This window comes from Betta splendens, chromosome 21 (assembly GCF_900634795.4).
Source record: "Betta splendens chromosome 21, fBetSpl5.4, whole genome shotgun sequence".
NCBI classification, from domain to species: Eukaryota; Metazoa; Chordata; class Actinopteri; order Anabantiformes; family Osphronemidae; genus Betta; species Betta splendens.
Genome location: NC_040899.1, coordinates 2,654,790 through 2,676,706, shown reverse-complemented (window position 1 = coordinate 2,676,706; position 21,917 = coordinate 2,654,790). Strand labels below are relative to the sequence as shown.

General features: G+C 42.7%; 3 protein-coding genes across 4 annotated transcripts; all 3 read left to right on the top strand.

The window, feature by feature from the left end:
* Positions 1–224: 224 nt before the first annotated feature.
* On the top strand, positions 225–2,621 carry grsf1 (G-rich RNA sequence binding factor 1). 2 transcript variants are annotated; one of them, XM_029136781.3, is made up of 10 exons: positions 225–569; positions 853–997; positions 1,117–1,272; positions 1,354–1,488; positions 1,590–1,728; positions 1,810–1,889; positions 2,030–2,115; positions 2,193–2,328; positions 2,405–2,456; positions 2,537–2,621. In XM_029136781.3, the coding sequence occupies exons 1-10, from the start codon at positions 369–371 to the stop codon at positions 2,538–2,540; spliced, it is 1,134 nt and encodes a 377-aa protein (XP_028992614.1). In that variant the 5' UTR covers positions 225–368; the 3' UTR covers positions 2,541–2,621. The 2 variants fall into 2 exon arrangements, with proteins under 2 accessions (XP_028992614.1, XP_028992613.1); XM_029136780.3 differs by having other exon boundaries at positions 1,810–1,943.
* Positions 2,622–2,750: 129 nt separating this feature from the next.
* LOC114847250 (CD209 antigen-like protein C) lies at positions 2,751–4,701 on the top strand. The gene is made up of 6 exons (XM_029136782.3): positions 2,751–3,233; positions 3,324–3,425; positions 3,547–3,699; positions 3,852–3,994; positions 4,093–4,205; positions 4,292–4,701. Exons 1-6 carry the CDS (start codon positions 3,164–3,166, stop codon positions 4,428–4,430), a joined length of 720 nt encoding a protein of 239 aa, XP_028992615.2. The 5' UTR covers positions 2,751–3,163; the 3' UTR covers positions 4,431–4,701.
* Positions 4,702–7,491: 2,790 nt separating this feature from the next.
* On the top strand, positions 7,492–9,542 carry LOC114847670 (C-type lectin domain family 4 member M-like). Its single transcript, XM_029137639.3, has 7 exons — positions 7,492–7,951; positions 8,196–8,298; positions 8,389–8,490; positions 8,611–8,724; positions 8,861–9,003; positions 9,093–9,205; positions 9,292–9,542. Exons 2-7 carry the CDS (start codon positions 8,229–8,231, stop codon positions 9,428–9,430), a joined length of 681 nt encoding a protein of 226 aa, XP_028993472.1. The 5' UTR covers positions 7,492–7,951; positions 8,196–8,228; the 3' UTR covers positions 9,431–9,542.
* The last annotated feature ends 12,375 nt before the right edge of the window (positions 9,543–21,917 follow it).

The window sequence follows — 21,917 nt, the reverse complement described above, 5'->3', positions numbered from 1 at the left end:
CCACCTCTCGCCCGTAGAGAGCTGGGACCGGCTCCAGCCCCCACGACCCCGCGTGGGGATCAGCGGTAGAAGATGGATGGATGGACGGACGGATAGGCTCAGCCCCTATTAAACCCACAACAACACGAACATGCGGAAAATAGAAAAGGGGCTTTTATTTTGACGAGTCCCACCGGATGTTGCAGTGAGCTTCCGGTGACGTCTATCTCCAGCGCTGCCCTTGATTGACCCACGTGAGCCAGACAACTTCCTACACTCTGTCATCATCCGGCGTCTGTTCGAACGGTGCTTCAACCTGCTCTGATTTTTTATGTTTTTCGGTCGTAAATCGCGTCGGTTACTCTGACTTCCGGTTCGTTTCGGTTAAGATGTCCAGCAACAGTAAATATTTGTTGTTTTGGCTGCGGCGGTGCGTCGCGGTCAAGCAGCTAATGGTTCCGTCTGGGATCCGAGCACTAGGCGGCTGCGGGTTCGTTCAGCAGCGGACCTGGTCGTCAGCGACCCGGACGGTGTGTCCGCAGAGAGTGGGTCGGATCCGGGCCTCAGTGACAGCCAGCCTCTGCACCAAGGTGAGTGCAGTACCGTCTGTAGGAACACGAACCTCCGAGTCTCCGTCCGTCTGGTCTCTAATCGATCAGTCAATATTCACGTGACTGATGTTTAAAACCCTATGGACCTCAGAGCCCATGGTTTCAGCCTCAGGTAACGCACACCGTCGATCCTGCTCCTGTGTATCTGTTTATTGTTTTCTCATTTCTTAAGGTGATGTGTATTTGTTCCGTTGGGCCCAGGTTTAACGTGATGATCAGTAGCTGATTCTATTCAGCTGCACTGAGTGACTTTGTCTTCCAGACCGGAACCACCTGTGAGTCCAAGTACCCTCCACTGCCGGACTATGGGTCCGACACAGCACCACAGAAGGAGGACGTGTACATCGTGCAGGTCAAAGGCTTCCCGTGGTCGTGCTCGGCGCAGGATCTGCTGCAGTTCTTCTCAGGTGAGACTTTGTCCCGAGGTAAAATCCAGCAGGTGGATGGAGGACGTCGTGGGTCGGTAGCTTCTGTTGTTTCTTCCTGCCGTTTCAAGTGAAGCTGCTGCTCTCGTGCTGTGCTTCAGAGTGCAGGATCCGCAACGGCGTGAACGGCATCCACCTCACAGTGGACCGGCTCGGGAGGCCGTCGGGTCACGCCTTCATCGAGCTGGAGCACGAGGAGGACGTGGGCAAAGCTCTGGAGAAGCACCGGCACTACCTCGGCCCGCGATACGTGGAAGGTTTGAGCTCGTTCAGCTTCGCCGGATTCTTTTGAATCTGTTCCCTTAACAATCCACATCCTGCTGGTGCTGTGTTTGCAGTGAAGGAAGTGAGGAACAGCGACGCTGAAGCCATCCTCAAGAGGTCCGTGCAGGCTCCGAGCGGGAGCGGCGTGGTGCGACTCCGAGGCCTCCCCTTCACCTGCACCGAGGACGACGTCGCCCACTTTTTCTCTGGTAAACGGAAGCAGAGAGACTGAAGGAATCCAATCCATCTCAGCTTGTTGTAGAGAATGAGTCATTTGATGAACTAATTGTTTTCATTAAAACCTTTGCAGGTTTGGACATAGTAGAGAATGGAGTCACCATCGTCACAGACCACAGAGGAAGGAGGTCCGGGGATGCGTTTGTGCAGTTCTCGTCTCAGAGAGCAGCGGATGAGGCTCTGCAGAGAGACAGACAGGTGATGGGCAACAGGTAGGAGGCGGTGGCTGCGTCCTCTGCTCCTTCCTGCTGCTGCTGCTGCTGCTCATCCTGCGCCGTGTTCCACCTTTGCAGATACATCGAGGTGTTTCCCAGCAGAAGTGATGAGATCCACTCCTCCAGGCGGAGGACGGGTCCAGCTGCTGGTGGGACCGGCCCTCAGCCCGTCTCTGCCTCGCAGGCCGGCGCCGGCACCGGTACCGGTACCGGTGAGGGAGCTTCTTAGCTCATCACCCAGATAACATGGTGTCTGTTTAAAGCGTGACAGTCACAGGAACCCCGTGTGCGTCTCCAGGGTCTCCTCAGAGCTCCTCGCTGCCGCTGCACTACGTCCACGTGAGGGGTCTTCCGTTCCGAGTGTCTGCAGACGACATCGTGGCGGTAAAACGAAGAGGTCCTTTCTGCTGAAATCAGCTTCACACCGTGTGCTCTCTAATCTCTTCATGTTCCTCGAGCAGTTCTTCTCTCCTCTGATCGTGGCCAAGATCCTGCTGGAATGTGCTCCCGACGGGAGGCCGAACGGAGAGGCCGACGTCTTCTTCAGCCGCCACCAGGACGCAGTGGCCGCCATGTCCAGAGACAGAGAGTACATAGGTGAGACGGTGGAGCTGCGTTAACGCGGCTGCTCTTCATGTGCGCTCCACTAACGCACTGTGAATGTCTGCTTTAGGAAACCGATACGTCGAGTTATTCCTGAACTCTGCACGGAACTGTGATGGAAGGTGAGAATTAGAAGCTGCATCTCCAGGTCTACGGCCACTTTTGGCTGTTTTAGTTTAATTCTCCATGTGATCTTCTGCAGGTGAAGGCTCCAGACCCGCTGCCACCAACACAGGACGACTGTATTTATTACAAGGAACTTCAATAAACTGCTGCCACCAGAGAAACAGCCCGGTTGTTTTCATTTTCCACATGAATTTTAGCAGAGTTTTAGTGAGTGTTGAATGACTGACTGCAGTTGATAAGTGAAACGTTAGACCTGGTGTAATAACACCGTGTCCAGCAGATGGCGCCACTTCCCACCATCAAATCCATCAAAACTACTTTTAACACAGATGCTTCAGATTAGTTCAGTGCTTCAGAACATTCTAAACAATCACTGAGGTTTTTAGGCTCAATGTTCAGTTGGAAAATGCGTTTTTCTTCTATTATAATATAAAATGATTAAAACAGAAGCTGGTTTAAGTTATTATTATTATATTTCATATATTACATGTCCTATTACATTATACATGTATTTCACCTGGATCCTGATAGTCTTTGACCGAAGCATTTTATGTGTGTGATGCTTAGAATGTCTTTGTTCTGGTGGAGAATAAATGTCTTTATACTTATGACCAGACTTAAAGATTTCACGCGCTGCTGATTTTATCAATTTGTCTTGTTACTTCCTCAAAAACTCGGCTTCCTCAAATAGTGATATCATATAATGGAGGACATATATGCGAACGTTGAAAACGATCCGTCTGTTAAGACAAGACCTTTAGGAATGGAACCAGGTGAGAATCTTTGGTCAGACGGAGGAGCTGCAGCACTGAGGTGAGAACACGTCTGTTGTGGGTCATTACTGTTGAATGTTTGCTCTTCAGGGCCCAGGAGCTCAGAGAGATCACGTCATGGAGCCGTGGTCCTGGGTCTGGTTCTGCTGAGTGTTCTGCTGCTCGCTGGGCTCATCTGCCTCGGTGTCCACTGTGAGTCAGTGCTGTGGTCACCGGCTTTTAGGAGCCTTGACCCACTTTTACTGACCTGTAGACAACATTTGGCCTAAACATCTGTCATGTCATGGGCTGCGTCTCATTATCTCTGTCTCAGACCACGATGCTGCTGCACAACTCTCCACCATCAAAGCCAACGTCACTGATTTAATGGAGGAAATAAACCAGCTGAAGACCAACGTCACTGATCTGATTGAGGAGAGAAACCAGCTGAACACCAATGTGAATGAAATGCAGAAGCTGCAGCAGAGTGAGTGTATAGTATTATTATTATTATTATTATTATTATTATTATTATTATTATTAACAACATAAGATCTAAATTTGTTGCATCACATCTATCATATCACATCTGGACGTGTGTTTGAACTGATGCTACTGAGACTGTGCTTTCTGCTACAGAGAAAGCGTGTCCTGCTGGATGGAGGAGGTTCGGCTGTTCCTGTTACCTCCTCTCCAGTCAGTTTGGACCTTGGACAGACGGCAGAGACGACTGCAGAAGCAGAGACGCACATCTGGTGGTGATCGACTCCAGTAAAGAGCAGGTGCAGCACAACGTACAGGACAGAAGCTGTCACTGTCCCACATTTTGCTCCAAAATTCCTACATCTGTTCTTCCTACATGTTGTTCTGTTTCCATCAGATGTTCGTCTCTACATTCACCAACCAGGATGCTTGGATTGGTTTGAGTGACAGGGACCAGGAGGGGAACTGGACCTGGATCGATGGAACTCCACTGACCTCCACCTCAGCTCGGTAAGACTGAAACGTGAATCAGACCAGATGGTCGTAGTCTGGACTTCACTCTGCTCCAGTTCATGCTCTGTTCTTACACCTGATAGGTTCTGGGGAAGGAACCAGCCTGATAATACTGGGCCGACTGGTGATGAGGACTGTGGAGAGATCATAGGTTATGGTGATTGGTGGAATGACCTGCGCTGTGAGGCATCTCGGAAGTGGATCTGTGAGAAAGAAGCATGAAGCTGTGGAGTGGCTTTAACTGGAGTCATAATCGCTCTGGTCCTTCCAATTCATTCACAAACACATTATTTCCTGTGTTAATGAATGTGATCAACATAAAAGCTTGAAGGCAAAACTACTTTTTGCCTTCAAACCAGCTTCAATACTTATAGGTTCACTTGCACAAAGCCAGGAAAAAACGTAAAAAAGTAGAAACACCAAATATTAATGTGATTGAAATTTGTCTTTTATTCAATTTATTGAAACATTTAAATATATAACAGCATCTTCAAAAGCATTCTTTGTTTACATCATTTTTTTCACACCTAAACCCTTTGCACAGTACTCTGTGTGCGCTCTGTCTATGTATGTACAGTATGTATATATTTTTTTCTCACATTTAGCTAAATGAAGGCTAAATATAGACGATAAATATAAATTTACATTTTAAGTCTCAATGTTAACTAGAAAAAGTAATTTCCCAAGAAATAATGTGAGAGCTGATCTGCTGCCGCAAGATTAAGCTGCTGACGTCACAAAGTTGACTACGACAAAACGATGAAAAAGATCAAAACAATGATAGCGATTAAAAAGATGACCAAGGTGAAACGATGACAAGATTAAAAAGATTACAACGATTCAAAAGTTGACCAGCAAAAAAAGATGACAAAGATTAAAATGTTGACCAAGGTGTATTGTTGACAGGGATGAAAAAGCTGATTAGCCTTTTAATTTGAAAGGATTTGAAGAAAGTATTTGTAATTAATTGCCTAACGGTGTAATAGTTTAATAACTAGTCAGAATTAATCAGTCATAACCAAAAATCTTGGTATTGAAGGTAAAAAATTACATTGATGCTTTTATTTTGAAAGGATTTAGAAATCTAATTTCCAAACTATTTGTTAAATAGTCATAATTTATCGTTTAAAAACAAAAATAGCCTTATTAAAGCAAAAGATTTAGATTAAACCATTTTAAAATAATAATAAAAAAATAGTAACTCTCATTAATGATTAGTAATTATTTAGTCAGAACCAGAAACTTAAAGCAACTAAATTGCAGTGGTGCTTTTATTTTGCAAGTATTTGGAGGCAATGTGTGGGGGTAATTACATAACTGACAATTACTCTTTAAATAGTCATAATTAACCATTTAAAGGCAACAACGGTGCGTTTAGGTAATAAATTGCATCTGTGCTTTTATTTTGAAAGGACTTAGGGGTTGCTGCTGGGGTTTCTCAATCCCACCGTTGGAAATTTTCCTGTCGCCTCCACATCAGCAGCACAAAACAGCAGCGATGCAGCAGCATAAAGGAGCTGGCATGAATTTACCCCAACATGTGGGTTGCTTTGAGAATCTCACACTTCCTGTGACAGTGGCTGCTGCTCAAAGAAACTTCTCTCAGCTCAAACTGATTAAAACTTGCTACTATGATCCACTATGATGTAAGAACATCTCAGTGGACTTACCATTATAAGCATAAACCACGTGGTCTCAAATCAGTTGTCATATGATGATGTTGGAGATGACTTTGCTGCAAGAAAAAAACAGGAGAGTAAAGCTCTAGCAGGTTATGGGAGTTTGAGGAGGTGATGGTGTAGTTTTTAAGAAAAAACACCAAAAACACCACTGGAGGTCTTTGTAAGTGATTTTTGTTTTTACTTAAACTCTTGTATGCTTTTGTTTCTACTTGTTTCTTTAATATTTTATTATGGGTTCCAATCCCCAATAATAACACAGCATAACGCGAGAGCAGCTGACCTAAAAATGAAGATCATGGCTAAAATAGATGTGGAACCCCCAAGACCGGTTCGAAGAATAAGTGAAGCACCTTCTGAAAGTCTGCTAGAAGATGTGACTGCAGCCCAAACAATACCACCTATGACCATCACTGAGACCCATCAGCTGATATACAGCAACTTTGCTATAAGATCAACACAGGCCACAGGGGCAGTTACCCATGCGCCTCCATGCTCCGGACGCTACGCTGACACACAGCTAGCCTTTTACCCAGCTCGCGTTGACGTCCCATCCTAGATGAGCCACTTGTGTGGGTCGGAGACCCCGTCTCATGCTTCCACTGAGGAGTGGTCCGTGACCACCACCTGCAGAACCACCTCGTTACTGGGGGTGTTTTGCTACTGTAATTGCTTTTGTCAACAGCATGTGAAGTTGATGGTCAGTCAGTGTTGCTTCCTGAATGGGCAGTTTGATTTCACAGAAGTATGACCGACGTGGAGTTACATTGTGTTATTTGAGTGTTACCTTTTTTGAGCAGTGTAGTTCAGCGCTTCAGAACATTTTAAACAATCACTGAAGTGTCAGGCTCAGTGTCCTGGTTGAAAATGTGTTTTTATCATAGATTTAAGCAATCATCAAGCTTTCTTCTACTTCAATATAGAAAATGGTTAAATGCACAAGTTAGTATTAAGATATTGTTAGTAATAATAACATTTTATTAATATTTATTCACGTTATACTTCATACATTACACCAAACATGCTTAGAATGTGTCACGGCGCTCCAGGTGACGGACCCACGTGCACAGCGGAAACAAGCTTGGTGGATGAAAGGGTTGAATCGTTCTCGTGGTCAGAAAAGCAAGGGTCGATACACAGTGGAGGCAGTTACAGTACAGGCAAGGATCGGGCAGGAGAGATGTCCAACTCCAGACTCCCACTCTTTGAAGCAGAAGTGTCGTCAAGCAGAATCTCGAGAGCGTTCCGAATCACGTGACCAATGAGCGAGCGGCGTTGATACGTCACGTGACTGCCGAGCGGCTTATGCGCAGTTTGAACGGACAGTTGTTTTAATACTTTAGAGCTTTATAAACGTGGCAAGCGGTCCGGAGATGATCTATAAGATGATAGATGATCTATAAGATAGACAGGTTTCACATTACAGATATCTGCAATGTATTTATGACAAGTTCAAAATGTAATTTAAGACTAAACTACATTTTCTACATTTAGTCGCAATTTCAGTATGATATCTTTATTAGTCAGACATCACTCTTCTCCAAAGCTGGAGAGGTGGTGAGAATGTGATTAAAGTCATGTTCTGTGAAAAAATAAAATGAAATAAAGGTCTTTGATTTAACTAAATGACAAACATGTCTCCTCAATGTAGGAATAAACAGAGTTGCAGTAGAACCAAATACAGTTTTAATAACATCGGACTATCAAACATATTTGCCACATCAAGGCTTCTTATATATAACTATCCACAGAGAAACACAATTACACACCTTTAATTAAATAAGTTTTATTTGACAATAAAACATGGACCGTGATCCTGAACAACCACGTATCAGCGAGGGTTTGATGGTCAGTCTGCTCTGATGCACTTCTCACACACAACCAGCAGATGTCGCTGTTCTGACTGTGTCGTGATGGTGTCGAGCAATGTGTCGATTACAGCCCAACTGTGTCATAGTTGCTCAGTGATTCATGAGACTTCGATTTCGCCATCTTTTCAGGCAGTCGGTGGTCAAGAGGCTGGGTCAGAGGCAAGGCAGGAGACAGCAGCTTTGTCCAACTGGAGTAAATATATCCACTTACACCCCCTCTTTTTTAGGATTAATATTCTATCATTTGAACTTTTTATTCCAAAGAAATGTAAATAAATGTCCAATTTCATCATTTTAGAGACAATCGCTGGTATCCCTTCAACAAGCATCTTGTTTAACTGTTCTGGTGGAGAGTTAATGTCTTTCTACTTGTGACCAGACTTAAAGCTTTCATTCCTTTTATAACTGCTAATTCATTTGACTCGTCATTTCCTCAGAAACTCAGCTTCCTCAAATAGTGATATCATATCATGGAGGACATATATGCGAACGTTGTAAACGAACCGTCTGTTAAGACAAGACCTTTAGGAATGGAACCAGGTGAGAATCTTTGGTCAGACGGAGGAGCTGCAGCACTGAGGTGAGAACACGTCTGTTGTGGGTCATTACTGTTGAATGTTTGCTCTTCAGGGCCCAGGAGCTCAGAGAGATCACGTCATGGAGCCGTGGTCCTGGGTCTGGTTCTGCTGAGTGTTCTGCTGCTCGCTGGGCTCATCTGCCTCGGTGTCCACTGTGAGTCAGTGCTGTGGTCACCGGCTTTTAGGAGCCTTGACCCACTTTTACTGACCTGTAGACAACATTTGGCCTAAACATCTGCCATGCATGGGCATGGGCTCATTATTTCTGTCTCAGACCACGATGCTGCTGCACAACTCTCCACCATCAAAGCCAACGTCACTGATTTAATGGAGGAAAGAAACCAGCTGAAGACCAACATCACTGAAATGCAGATGCTGCTCAAGCAGAGTGAGTGTATAATAATAATAATAATAATAATAATAATAACTTGATAAGATCTAAAACCATTTGTTGCATCACATCTATCATATCACATCTGGACGTGTGTTTGAACTGATGCTACTGTAGTTGCTTTCTGCTACAGGTAAAACATGTCCTGCTGGATGGAAGATGTTCGGCTGTTCCTGTTACCTCCTCTCCAGTCAGTTTGGACCTTGGACAGACGGCAGAGACGACTGCAGAAGCAGAGACGCACATCTGGTGGTGATCGACTCCAGTAAAGAGCAGGTGCAGCACAACGTACAGGACAGAAGCTGTCACTGTCCCACATTTTACTCCAAACTTCCTGTTCCTTCATGTTGTTTTGCTTTCATCAGATGTTCCTCTCTGGATTCACCAACCAGGATGCTTGGATTGGTTTGAGTGACAGGGACCAGGAGGGGAACTGGACCTGGATCGATGGAACTCCACTGACCTCCACCTCAGCTCAGTAAGACTGAGACGTGAATCAGACCAGATGGTCGTAGTCTGGACTTCACTCTGCTCCAGTTCATGCTCTGTTCTTACACCTGATAGGTTCTGGTGGACGAACCAGCCTGATAATACTGGGCCGACTGGTGATGAGGACTGTGCAAAGATCATAGCTCACATTACTCTGTGGAACGATGTGCGCTGTGATGTTATTCAACAGTGGATCTGTGAGAAAGAAGCATGAAGCTGTGGAGTGGCTTTAACAGGAGTCATTATCGCGCTGGTCCTTCCAGTTCATTCACAAACAGATCATTTCCTCTGTTAATGAATGTGATCAAATAAAAGCTGGAAAACCCTTTTGTGGTGTCCTGACCTTGAAGAAAATCATCATTCATCATTCATTCCTCTTCCAACACAGACTGGTGGATTATTTCCTATGAGCTCACAGACTACAACTAGTGCTTCCTGGTGTCCTCGGTACCTGCTCCAGCATTGGTTGGGCTGAGGGGGGGGCGGAGCCAGCCTGCTGGAGCGAAACGGCTCCGTCCGCCATTGTTTTCCTCGTATACGCTCACAGCACTAATATTCAATGGCTAAAGGTCCCGCAGTAGATTATTTAGCAGACAGTGAGTTCTTCAGCACAGTCTGATATTCGTGGTTAGTTGTATGAGACAGAGGCGGGCTCCGCCCCATCTCAGTCTGACCGTTGCTGGGGCAGGTACAGAGGAAGCCAGAAGGACCAGTTCTAGTTTTTGAGCCCATGGCAAACCATGAACAAAATACAAATTTAAATCAAGCAATATTTGGTGTTACTACTTCAGCTTCAGAGATTTTTTTTGTATTATAGCCAGGTGTATGCTCAAACTATTATACCAAACAGGTGCTAATGATCATCAGGATCATCTGTGGTTAGTTCTCCCAAGATTCCTTCAAAAACTGTGTGTACCTAGAAGAATTACAGCTATGTTGAAGGCAAAAAGTAGAAATACCAATTATTGATGTGATCGAGATATGTCTGTCTGTCTGTCTTTAACACTTCCACTTTAAAAAGCATTCGCAAGAGCCTTTTTTCACACCTGCCTAAAACCTTTGCACAATACTGTGGAAATATAGATCACACACAAACAGCTTATGAAAGTCGTTTGACTTACTCTACTTCCTCTTCTGTGCAGAGTCTGAGATATTTATCACTGCATAAAGCAGAAGTTGGAGTAAAAGAATGAAAAGCAGGTGTAGCAATCCACATCTGGACTGAGGTAACCTGACCTACATGTGAACTTAACTCCCTCCTTTGAAGAGCCCCTACGTCCCTTTCCGTCCCCAGAGATAAGGGACCCTGAACCTTTCTCCACAACAGGAGACTGGCTTCTATCACCACAGGCACCATTTAGCGCCAACATCTCAAAGGTCCATATCAAAGAACCCTGAGTCCACTTTGTTGATCTACCTGTAAATCCCTCAGGATTCCACCTCCGCTTGTCATTCCAAAAGGACAGGCTGTCACATTTATCACCAAGAAGCTGTCTCTCCCAGAACTGGGACCACCAGCCATAAAATGTGGAATGTGCTCATCAAGACAACGAGAGACTTAATTTTCACACAAGTTCTGGTTCAGACGCACCAGAGCTTTCAACTTCCATGAAACAGATGTCCCTGTATTCTGTGGACAAAATGTTTTCATTTGGTAATAGATTGGTTTCTGTGTGATGTTTAATACCTGATCTACAGATTTGCCAGGAAATTCCTAAAGTCACAAAGGGACTCCACCTCATCACCATGCTTTCCTTTGTATGTAGGCACAAAGTTGAAATACAGATACTCACCTTCTTTACTTATTTTAATCTGTGCAACATACAGTCGTAGCACTTAAAAGTGTCAGCCTTTACGGCAATCTGTTTGCATTTTCAGCGCGGTATCACCGGGTTTTTAGCGCGTTGGAGTTGTGTATTTGGCCTATAGATGGCGATCAGCCCCCACACTGGCCTTTATGACACTGTCTTAGACTTATGTTATATAGGCCCATTTAGACTTACATTACAATGCCCCTGTGGTGTAATTGTTTGTTTATTGTTAACAACCTTGATGTGTCAATTTTTTACCCCGGGTTCGAATCCCGGTGGGAGCAGAAGTTGTAATTACTGAACATTTTTATATTTTCGCATACATGATAGGCTGCCTGTATCATTTAACAGAGCTACAGCCATGTTCCCAAGAGGTTCACCAGCCGCTTTCGGCAGTGAGTCATAGACGGAAGTTGTTCTGCCCGCTTTTATGTAAACACGGAACTCTTCACAAACGTAGATTTTGTTAATTTCGTTATTCATTTACAACAACATGCAAATGCTAAAAATTATCTGAAAAAATGACAGTACACCCATCTAGTTTGTGTTTCCCCTTCCCCCAGTGTCCCTGCCCTGGGACGTGGATGGCCACGCCCACTTTCATTCACCAGACGGACATGAAAGAGGAAATAACGAAATAAACAGCTGGTTAACTTTGTAGGAACACGGCTGTAGCTCTGCAATGACTTTATGTGGTACAGGTGAAAGGAGTAATAACGAAATAAACGGAATATAAAACGGAAACGCTTTCAAGCGTTTTCTGTTTAATTTTTTTATTGCACATTTGTTAAAACTTAATGGGTGTCTCTCTTTTGAGTTTTGTCTTCGGCTAAATAAGTGTAAAACAGTCCTTATTACTCATGCAGAATCAATATATGCAGAACAAACAACTTGCTGCATTAATGAGTCGGAGATCTACTGAGTCCTGGCGTTCTGGCACCACAGAGAGAGTTTATTACAATTTATTTATTTTCATTATATAATATCCTCTACACGTTAGCAGTGGTAGTCTGCCAGACTTGTGTGAAATACGATAAGAAGAGCGTTTAAAAAAGTCAAGTGAAAGGTTTTGGCGTCTCACAGCCACGTAGGTGCAGCTGATCACGCTGCCCGATCTCCCTTGGAGTTTTTCTTTGTCTCGGAGCTCAAGTATTTTACACCTATTGACAGAGTGGGGACAATATGTTATTGTCTCTGTGCCAATACGTAGTAGGGGGTGGGGTTTGAAGTTTGCTTTGCAACTGAATCAACATCAGACGCCGTAACTCGCGCGGAGCGAGTTCCAAATCCACTGTGTTGCCTGTGTAATAAAACTTTGTTTTTCTGCAGATATTGTGGTAAATGTAATTACGGTAAAGTATAATAATGCAGCTTCCGTTTAAAGGGCACATTGACTATGTCTTAGTGCTTTAACTGTTTAATTGAGCACCTTAAAAATGGTTAAAGTGGTTTATGCTGCAGAGCAGGACTTATTTTCGTTTTCATTCAGTAAAAAACGTTATCATTTATCGTGCGTAATAAGCACATGTAAAACAAAAAGCTGCTGCATTAATGCGTTGTTGATCTGCTGAGTCCTGACGCGCCATAGAGAAAAAAATTACAGGACATACTGTATAAGGACAGCAGCAACTTCAGCAGTTGACAACAAACACTATTGATAACTTGATCCAAGTCATCTGCCTATGAATAAGCGGCCCCTTCAGCACCATCGTTGGAACGTCACATCACTGTCTGCTTCAGACGGTGACGCCACTTCCCCGATTCTCTCGTTGCCTGCATTATCACATACATACATTTCCGGTTAAGCTCTACCTGGACACATCATCTGTCATTCGTGCTTTTCATTCAGAGTCAGAGCAAGCTACAGTATAGGTCATTGCGGTTGGACTAAATTTTAAGCTTTTGATTAACCTTAAAAGCTGCTATAACGAGAGAACGACTTATTTTTTCGTTCTCTGCTTTTTTCTCAAAACGAAAAATCAGCTTAAAATCCAACTCCGTGCCTTGTGTCGAAAAAACAACAACACTTGAATTCCGTTTGTCGCACATATAAAGAGAGGACGAAACGAATCCAGTTTGTTTTGTATTTTTTCCTCATGATCAACAAACCAGAAGACGATTACAGATATACATATAAAATACATTTTTAGCACAGATTGATGAATAAATATAGATTCCTATTTTATGTTGTTATACTTATATTATTCTATTGGATTGGCTGGAGGAGGGACTGTGTCTCTCGGCTGGCCTGGAAACTGTAAAAACATCAGCAGCTTCAGCAATTGACAACAAACACTAGCGCACTAGCGAGCAAAGACGCATAATAATCTATAATATTTAAAAATGAACTACTCTACATTTAATGATACAATACCATGACATCGTTTTTTGTGCTTAATGTGCGGACACAGATAGAAATGAACAGTCGGACCTCACATCTTTGCGCCACCTGGTGGTTAAAACGAGACTAGCACCCTAATTTTTTTCAGCTTGCCGCAGGATTAAAAATCCTTAGTCGGGGACGCACCCGTGGCGCGCTGGCGATGCGCACGTACTGCGGTAAAAAAGGTGGTCGCTTTGAAGTGCTACGACTGTACACATAGACTATTTCCACCAGCTACAATTCGGTATCCTCATTATTGTATTACATGTTTAAGTGTTACAATTGTTTAATTAGTAATGTCCAGATTAGGTCATTTATAATTTGACTTTGCTTGCATTTATTATTCGTGTATGTTTTAGTGTTTACTGGTTGTTACATACAGTAAGACAAGACCAGTCATCATGAATAACATTTCATTTGTTACAGCGTTTTAAGGGACCATGTATAAGACCTTAATGTTCTATGCATTTAATATTGGGTTTAACCATTCTGACTTATGTGCTTATTTGAGTGTCAAAGTGATCATTACATGTGTATTGTGTTATGGTGTGATGGAACTTTGAGCTTGATGAAAAGAGGAAAGCTTAGTTATCCCAGATTTAGGAGCGATCCAAATCAAATAGTTTGATTCCTGATCTGAAGAGGTGGAACTCTTCACCACTGGTTAAAGTCATTTCTCCGCCCTGCAGTGACCACTGCCCCAGAGGTATTTAAACCAGTGACACCCAAGGCAAAACGGATTTCCCTCTATCTTCAAACTTCTTTCACTTTTTCCTTTTTGCGTCGCATTACTTTTCTTTAATTTTCCTTTGTTCTTAAATTTTGTAAACCTAAGTTAAACTTAGAAACACGAACGAACAACGATTTTTGTAACGTTAGAAAGCCATCAAGAAACTCCGCGAAACTGAAACTATCACAACCAGTCCTTAATTGACTCGCTATTTTTGATCGAACCAATTAAATTAGATTCCAGCCCGTTTGCTTTTTGGGCTAGTTTAGTAGCGCTGACGCTTTGCAACACCTTGGAAGTCCAGCCTGGCTGACTGTTACTTCGCTGAACCCGAGCCGTCATCACTGTGGGCGATGATTCCTGGAACAGAGGCCGTGGCACCTGGACCAGAGAGGGCACGCCTGCTCAACTAACCGGTAACGGGAGACGCTGCACAGCGGCTACAGCTCCAAACTAAGGCAAGACGAACATCTCTAATCCTAATTCTGGTGTTTCTCAAAGCGCTAAAATTGAACATTCCAAATTCATTAGTTATCCTTAGATTCGAACTAGTTAGAGACAAATACTCTTTTCGCTTGATCAAAGCCATCACACACTCAGGTCTTGACCATTCTTTGGGTTTTCACTCATTGATTCATTCACTGTTCATCATCTCATTCTGATCGTTCTCTCATTTCTGTTCTGTTTATTTGAGTATTTCCATATTATGTTATTCATATATCCAGTAGTGTTAGATTAATAAAACGTTAAAAGGAATCTGGTTTTGTGTGCATTGTTCTTCAGATTTAAGCAGAGGTCACTGAACCGCGACAAGAATTCACGGCATAAGAGACTGATTTGGTTTTATCACAAGAAAGTGGTTATTGTTGTTCATAACTGATAACTCATTGAATTTACATCTGGCATTAGCTTGATTGATACAAGCGTGGTTTCAGCTTTAAAACAAACCTGGTGCCCCAACTTCGAGGTATATTAATGTTTCTGCATTAATATCAAACTATTAATAATTTGAATCCGCTACACAGGAGTCTACATGTGATGCCTTGGCTACACTCAAATTGTCTTGACATATGACATTTGCCTTCCCTGCCAGATGTTAAGATTCTGTCTATTCTCTAGTTACAGACTGGGTCTGGCGCCCTGTGTTTTGGAGGGTCAACGAATGTGCCATAAAAATTATTGTTTACGAGGGTCTGTGAAAGCATCACAAACAGTTGGAATGGAGAACAGCTGAAGAAACAAAGGAAAAAAACGTAGAAAGGTATAAAGGGAATACTGACAGAAAGTGAGAAGAATTTTAACATTATAAGTTACAGGTCTGGTCAAAGTGGCAACAAGGTAAAGCGCATTATTATTATTATTTAAATTATAAGTTTTGTTTAAAGTATTGTACCGTGTGTTATTCTGCCTCTTATTCTAACTCTTACGGTAGGTTTGAGGTTACCACCCATATAAAGAAAGGCTTCAGACCACCAATAAGCATGTGGATTTTTGACCGGACGCTGCACCAAAGCAAACTGGAGCTAGGCCGCGCTCACTAGAAGGGAGGAGGGCGACTAAGGCCCATAAAAAAGACCAGAGGGAGGAGCCAAGTGCTCGACTCGTAGAGAAAACTAAAGAAAAATACCAACTAAGGGCACTGCACAGGATAGGCAGGATAAACAACAAATACACTGGCAACTTAGTAAATGAACTCAAAACCAGTGCGGTGCAGGAGAAACTAATGAATAAATGAAAACGATTAAACACGTAACAAACACAAGGACAAAAACAAACATGGACCAAACAAACCTCGACACAGGACAGGACCACAAAGCAGAATAATCAGACCAAACAAAATGTAACATCCACGCAACAGCAACAACAAACCGACAAAGAACGTGCACCAACTCACACCTTAAACACAAGACAGACAACAAAACAAAACAAAACCAAATAAACCAAACTAAAGAAGTTCATGAGTTCAAGTCTTTTGCCACAAAGGCTGTGAACAAAGTTCATCACACCCTTCATGGTGGGTGGTGGTGAGGAATGGTCCAACCCTTCACACTCAACGTGCCCATAGTCTAAACAGATGAATCCCAGGAGGCCGGTGACGGAAGACACGCGGCCACCGTAGCGGCAGACAGCGAAAGAGGCAAGTCCAACCAAATTAGTTCAGATCAGACCAGGGTTGAAGGAAAGTGAAGTTGGACACAGCAGCTGCATCAGATTTGTCCAACTGGTGTATGTTCAACATGAGATCATTGGTGAAGAAGGTGGACGAGCTACTGTAAATGCATTAGTACGGAGTGATAGTGAATATTGGGAGTGTAGCTTGATGATTTGTTCAGAGTCATGGCTACACTCCATTTGAGGGATTTCAGACTGTTCGGGCTGACAGAGAGTGATCGACAAGCGGCAAGAGCAAAGTAGGTGGTGCAACTCTGGCCACATAACAGTCAAGCACCATATCTGTAGCTCGGACGTTGAACTGTTGGCAGTGGGTCTTAGACCTTATTATTTACCCCATGAGTTCTCACATGCTATTGCAGTTGCTGTGTATATTCCCCCGGCTGCTAACCCAACGACGGCTTGTAACTTCATTAATACGACGATACTGATACGAACTGAACATCTGAGTGCCCTCATTATAATCTCTGGTGATTCTAATCATGTCTCTATTGATAAAACACAAATTAATAAATAATAAATATAATAAATAAATTAACCCTTAATATGGGGAAATTCTTTCTCTGCATTTGACCCATCCCCCTTGGGGGAGCAGTGAGCTGCCACATGAGCTGCGCTCGGGGAGCTGGCGCCTGTCTTGCTCAGGGACACACCTGATGCCGAGGCGGGGGATCGAACCGCATACCTTTTGCCTTCCGAGGTCGACGCGCTACCAGCTGAGCTGCTTCATGTGTATCTGTTTTTCTCAGCTTTTCCATTAGGGTGTATTGCGTGAGCTAGAGTGCGTGATGTCACAGATAGAGTTCGAGGGCACTTTTTTTAAAAATGCTAATAATAATATCGAAAAACATTTGTTGCATCAAATCTTCTAGACGTGTGTTTTCACAGTTGCTTCATGCTACAGAGAAAACGTGTCCAGGCGACATGGTGGGCAGCACTGTCGCCTTACAGCGAGGTCCTGGGTTCGATTCCCGGAGGCAAACAGAGTTTGCATGTTCTCCCCGTGTTCGCGTGGGTTCTCCAGCTTTCTCCCACAGTCCAACAGTTCAAACAGTTTACATAAAAATATGTATGTTTGGATCCTTGTGTGAAGAAATGGGAGCGGAGCATAAAGCCATGCTGGTTTATATGGACGTCCAGAAGAGAAATGACAAATGATAAGTTCGATTTCCAAAAACTGCTTTTAAGTGATAAGTGGTGTGCAAAGCTGGCATACCTGGCAGATATATTTCATCGTTTGACTGATCTGAACACACGAATGCAGGTCGAAATGAAAACAAATAAAACTGAATTGATATGAAAACACACTTACAAGTACAGATAAAATAAATGGATTCTGTTCAAAGGTGTACCTCTGGCAACAGCATGTGGAAAGTGGCAACCTGGAAAGTGCAAGATAATGTTTATACTGCTGCATTGTGCGAGGCAATGGTTAAACATTTGAATACGCTTGAGCAGAGGAGGTCATTTTATTTCTCTTCAACCTCAACTGAGAACCTTGACTGGGTCAGGAACCCAAACAGCTCAGTATCAGCTGGAAAGGACGTGACTTTACAGCCGCAGGAGGAACTAGCTGAACTGAGACAAATTGTGGTTTAAAGCTAAGCTTTGCTGATCTGCCTTTGGACAGTTTTTGGTTGGCTACTGCCATTCTGGCAAATAAAGCAATTTCAAAATTGCTCCCATTTTCCACAACGTATATGTGTGAGATTAGCTTTTTAAGTCTGACTGCTATAAAATGTAAAAGCAGAGAGAGACTGAGAGCAGTTTTAGAGCTTTGTGTTTCTCTGTCTTCTATTTCTGTCAGGATATCAGTGCTGCTTTCATTCAGGTGCAGGTTTCACACTGACTGAGTAAAAATAAAAATGTGACTGTAAAATAATTTTTTTCTGTTTTTATTTGATTCCTGTTGATAAAACTGTGATTAGAATGACTTCACATTGTTACTGTAATATAGGCTACAGAGTCTCCAGGATTTCCCAAAGAAGAAAGTGTGCTTTGGCTCAAAAAAGGTTGAAAAACACTGATCAAGCATAACTGATCTAGAGACACCAGGCTGCGTCCTTAGCTCAGACTGGACCATTAACTTCCATCCATTAGTGACAGTTATGTAGAGTAACGATCACAGGTCGATTTTTGGAGGTCAAAGTCCCTTCTCGTAAAAATGTGGCTTTATGTTGCCATGGTTACAGCAACAAAGAGATTATGATCACAGCTCCTACATCAAACCCTGAGTTCTGTTTTTTCTTCTTCTGTTCTGTAGGGCTGCACCACCGTCACAGCTGGAGCCAGAAAGGAAGGCTTCAGTTACAGGTTCAGGTTCCAGGCAGATGTGGACTAAACTCACTCTCCATCACTCTGTTATTGAGCGTTTTACTGTCGAGGCTTCACACCCACACACCCAACGACGCGCTGTGGTTTGGCTGCACAGCCGCTCTGCACATGTCCCACACATTCCCAACGTTGAACACAGTCAGTGACGCCACTGAACGCATGAAAACCACGCTAATAATATGATGCTGTGGCATCGTCACATTTGTTTAATTTTGTGAAAAGCAGGTGAAACGGCAGGAAAACTTCCTGACGACCTGTTCCTGTTATTATTGTTTCAACTCCTTCCTGTTGAATAGCTCAAATGTACTGTGATGTACTGGAAAATACTCCATGCTAACTAAGGTAGTTACAGTTAGCCATAGCATGCTGGCTATCTATGGAAACGTTACACTCCTTAAACCACACAGAAACAATGGCGCATGTCAGAACATCATTTAAACACAGTGAGCTTCACGTCTGCATTACCGACCTGGGAAAACACTGAGAAAAGATGAGACAGGTAACGGGTGACCTGTGCTCCCCTTCTCTTCTTCTGCCAGTCTGAAGACGGGGCCGACCACAGCACTGTGCCGGCTCATCGGTGGGACTCTACTCCCCCTGGTGGCGGTGGGTAAGAACTGCATCCTCAAAAGCAAATCTGGCGTCTGCACTGAGCCGTAAACACCAGAAGGGAGCTCATTAACTTCACTGGTCGGAATTGACAACAAAAACAACAACAACAACAAAGATAAAACAAACACATAACAGTACTAAATTAAGTTTGACGTAGTCTACTGTAGGATTGATTATCAAAATAAATATGCTGTCATTTCATGTCTTTAATCCAAAAAACAGTGACTGAGGTAGCGTTGTCATTTTAGAGAAGATCACTGGTTCCACTTCAACAAGCAGCTTGTTTAACTGTTCTGGTTGCGTGTTGATGTTTTTCTACTTGTGACCAGACTTAAAGCTTTAATTCTTTTTATAACTACTAATTTTGCCGACTCGTCTTGTTACTTCCTCAGAAACTCAACTTCCTCAAATAGCGATATCATAGCATAGCATCTCGGAAGTGGATCTGTGAGAAAGAAGCATGAACCTGTGGAGTGGCTTTAACAGGAGTCATTATCGCTCTGGTCCTTCCAATTCATTCACAAACACATTATTTCCTGTGTTAATGAATGTGATCAACATAAAAGCTTGAAGGCAAAACTACTTTTTGCCTTCAAACCAGCTTCAATACTTATAGGTTCACTTGCACAAAGCCAGGAAAAAACGTAAAAAAAGTAGATTGTGTGATTGAAATTTGCCTTTTATTCAATTTATTGAAACATTTAAATATATAACAGCATCTTCAAAAGCATTCTTTGTTTACATCATTTTTTTCACACCTAAACCCTTTGCACAGTACTCTGTGTGCGCTCTGTCTATGTATGTACAGTATGTATATATTTTTTTTCTCACATTTAGCTAAATGAAGGCTAAATATAGACGATAAATATAAATTTAAATTTTAAGTCTCAATGTTAACTAGAAAATGTAATTTCCCAAGAAATTATGTGAGAGCTGATCTGCTGCCGCAAGATTAAGCTGCTGACGTCACAAAGTTGACTACGACAAAACGATGAAAAAGATCAAAACGATGATAGCGATTAAAAAGATGACCAAGGTGAAACGATGACAAGATTAAAAAGATTACAACGATTCAAAAGTTGACCAGCAAAAAAAGATGACAAAGATTAAAATGTTGACCAAGGTGTATTGTTGACAGGGATGAAAAAGCTGATTAGCCTTTGAATTTGAAAGGATTTGAAGAAAGTATTTGTAATTAATTGCCTAACAGTGTAATAGTTTAATAACTAGTCAGAATTAATCAGTCAGAACCAAAAATCTTGGTATTGAAGGTAAAAAATTACATTGATGCTTTTATTTTGAAAGGATTTAGAAGTCTAATTTCTAAACTATTTGTTAAATAGTCATAATTGATCGTTTAAAAACAAAAATAGCCTTATTGAAGCAAAAGATTTAGATTAAGCCATTTTAAAATAATAATAAAAAAATAGTAACTCTCATTAATGATTAGTAATTATTTAGTCAGAACCAGAAACTTAAAGCAACTAAATTGCAGTGGTGCTTTTATTTTGCAAGTATTTGGAGGCAATGTGTGGGGGTAATTACATAACTGACAATTACTCTTTAAATAGTCATAATTAACCATTTAAAGGCAACAACGGTGCGGTTAAAGGTAATAAATTGCATCTGTGCTTTTATTTTGAAAGGACTTAGGGGTGGCTGCTGGGGTTTCTCAATCCCACCGTTGGAAATTTTCCTGTCGCCTCCACATCAGCAGCACAAAACAGCAGCGATGCAGCAGCATAAAGGAGCTGGCATGAATTTACCCCAACATGTGGGTTGCTTTGAGAATCTCACACTTCCTGTGACAGTGGCTGCTGCTCAAAGAAACTTCTCTCAGCTCAAACTGATTAAAACTCGCTACTATGATCCACTATGATGTAAGAACATCTCAGTGGACTTACCATTATAAGCATAAACCACGTGGTCTCAAATCAGTTGTCATATGATGATGTTGGAGATGACTTTGCTGCAAGAAAAAAACAGGAGAGTAAAGCTCTAGCAGGTTATGGGAGTTTGAGGAGGTGATGGTGTAGTTTTTAAGAAAAAACACCAAAAACACCACTGGAGGTCTTTGTAAGTGATTTTTGTTTTTACTTAAACTCTTGTATGCTTTTGTTTCTACTTGTTTCTTTAATATTTTATTATGGGTTCCAATCCCCAATAATAACACAGCATAACGCGAGAGCAGCTGACCTAAAAATGAAGATCATGGCTAAAATAGATGTGGAACCCCCAAGACCGGTTCGAAGAATAAGTGAAGCACCTTCTGAAAGTCTGCTAGAAGATGTGACTGCAGCTCAAACAATACCACCTATGACCATCACTGAGACCCATCAGCTGATATACAGCGACTTTGCTATAAGATCAACACAGGCCACAGGGGCAGTTACCCATGCGCCTCCATGCTCCGGACGCTACGCTGACACACAGCTAGCCTTTTACCCAGCTCGCGTTGACGTCCCATCCTAGATGAGCCACTTGTGTGGGTCGGAGACCCCGTCTCATGCTTCCACTGAGGAGTGGTCCGTGACCACCACCTGCAGAACCACCTCGTTACTGGGGGTGTTTTGCTACTGTAATTGCTTTTGTCAACAGCATGTGCAGTTGATGGTCAGTCAGTGTTGCTTCCTGAGTGGGCAGTTTGATTTCTCAGAAG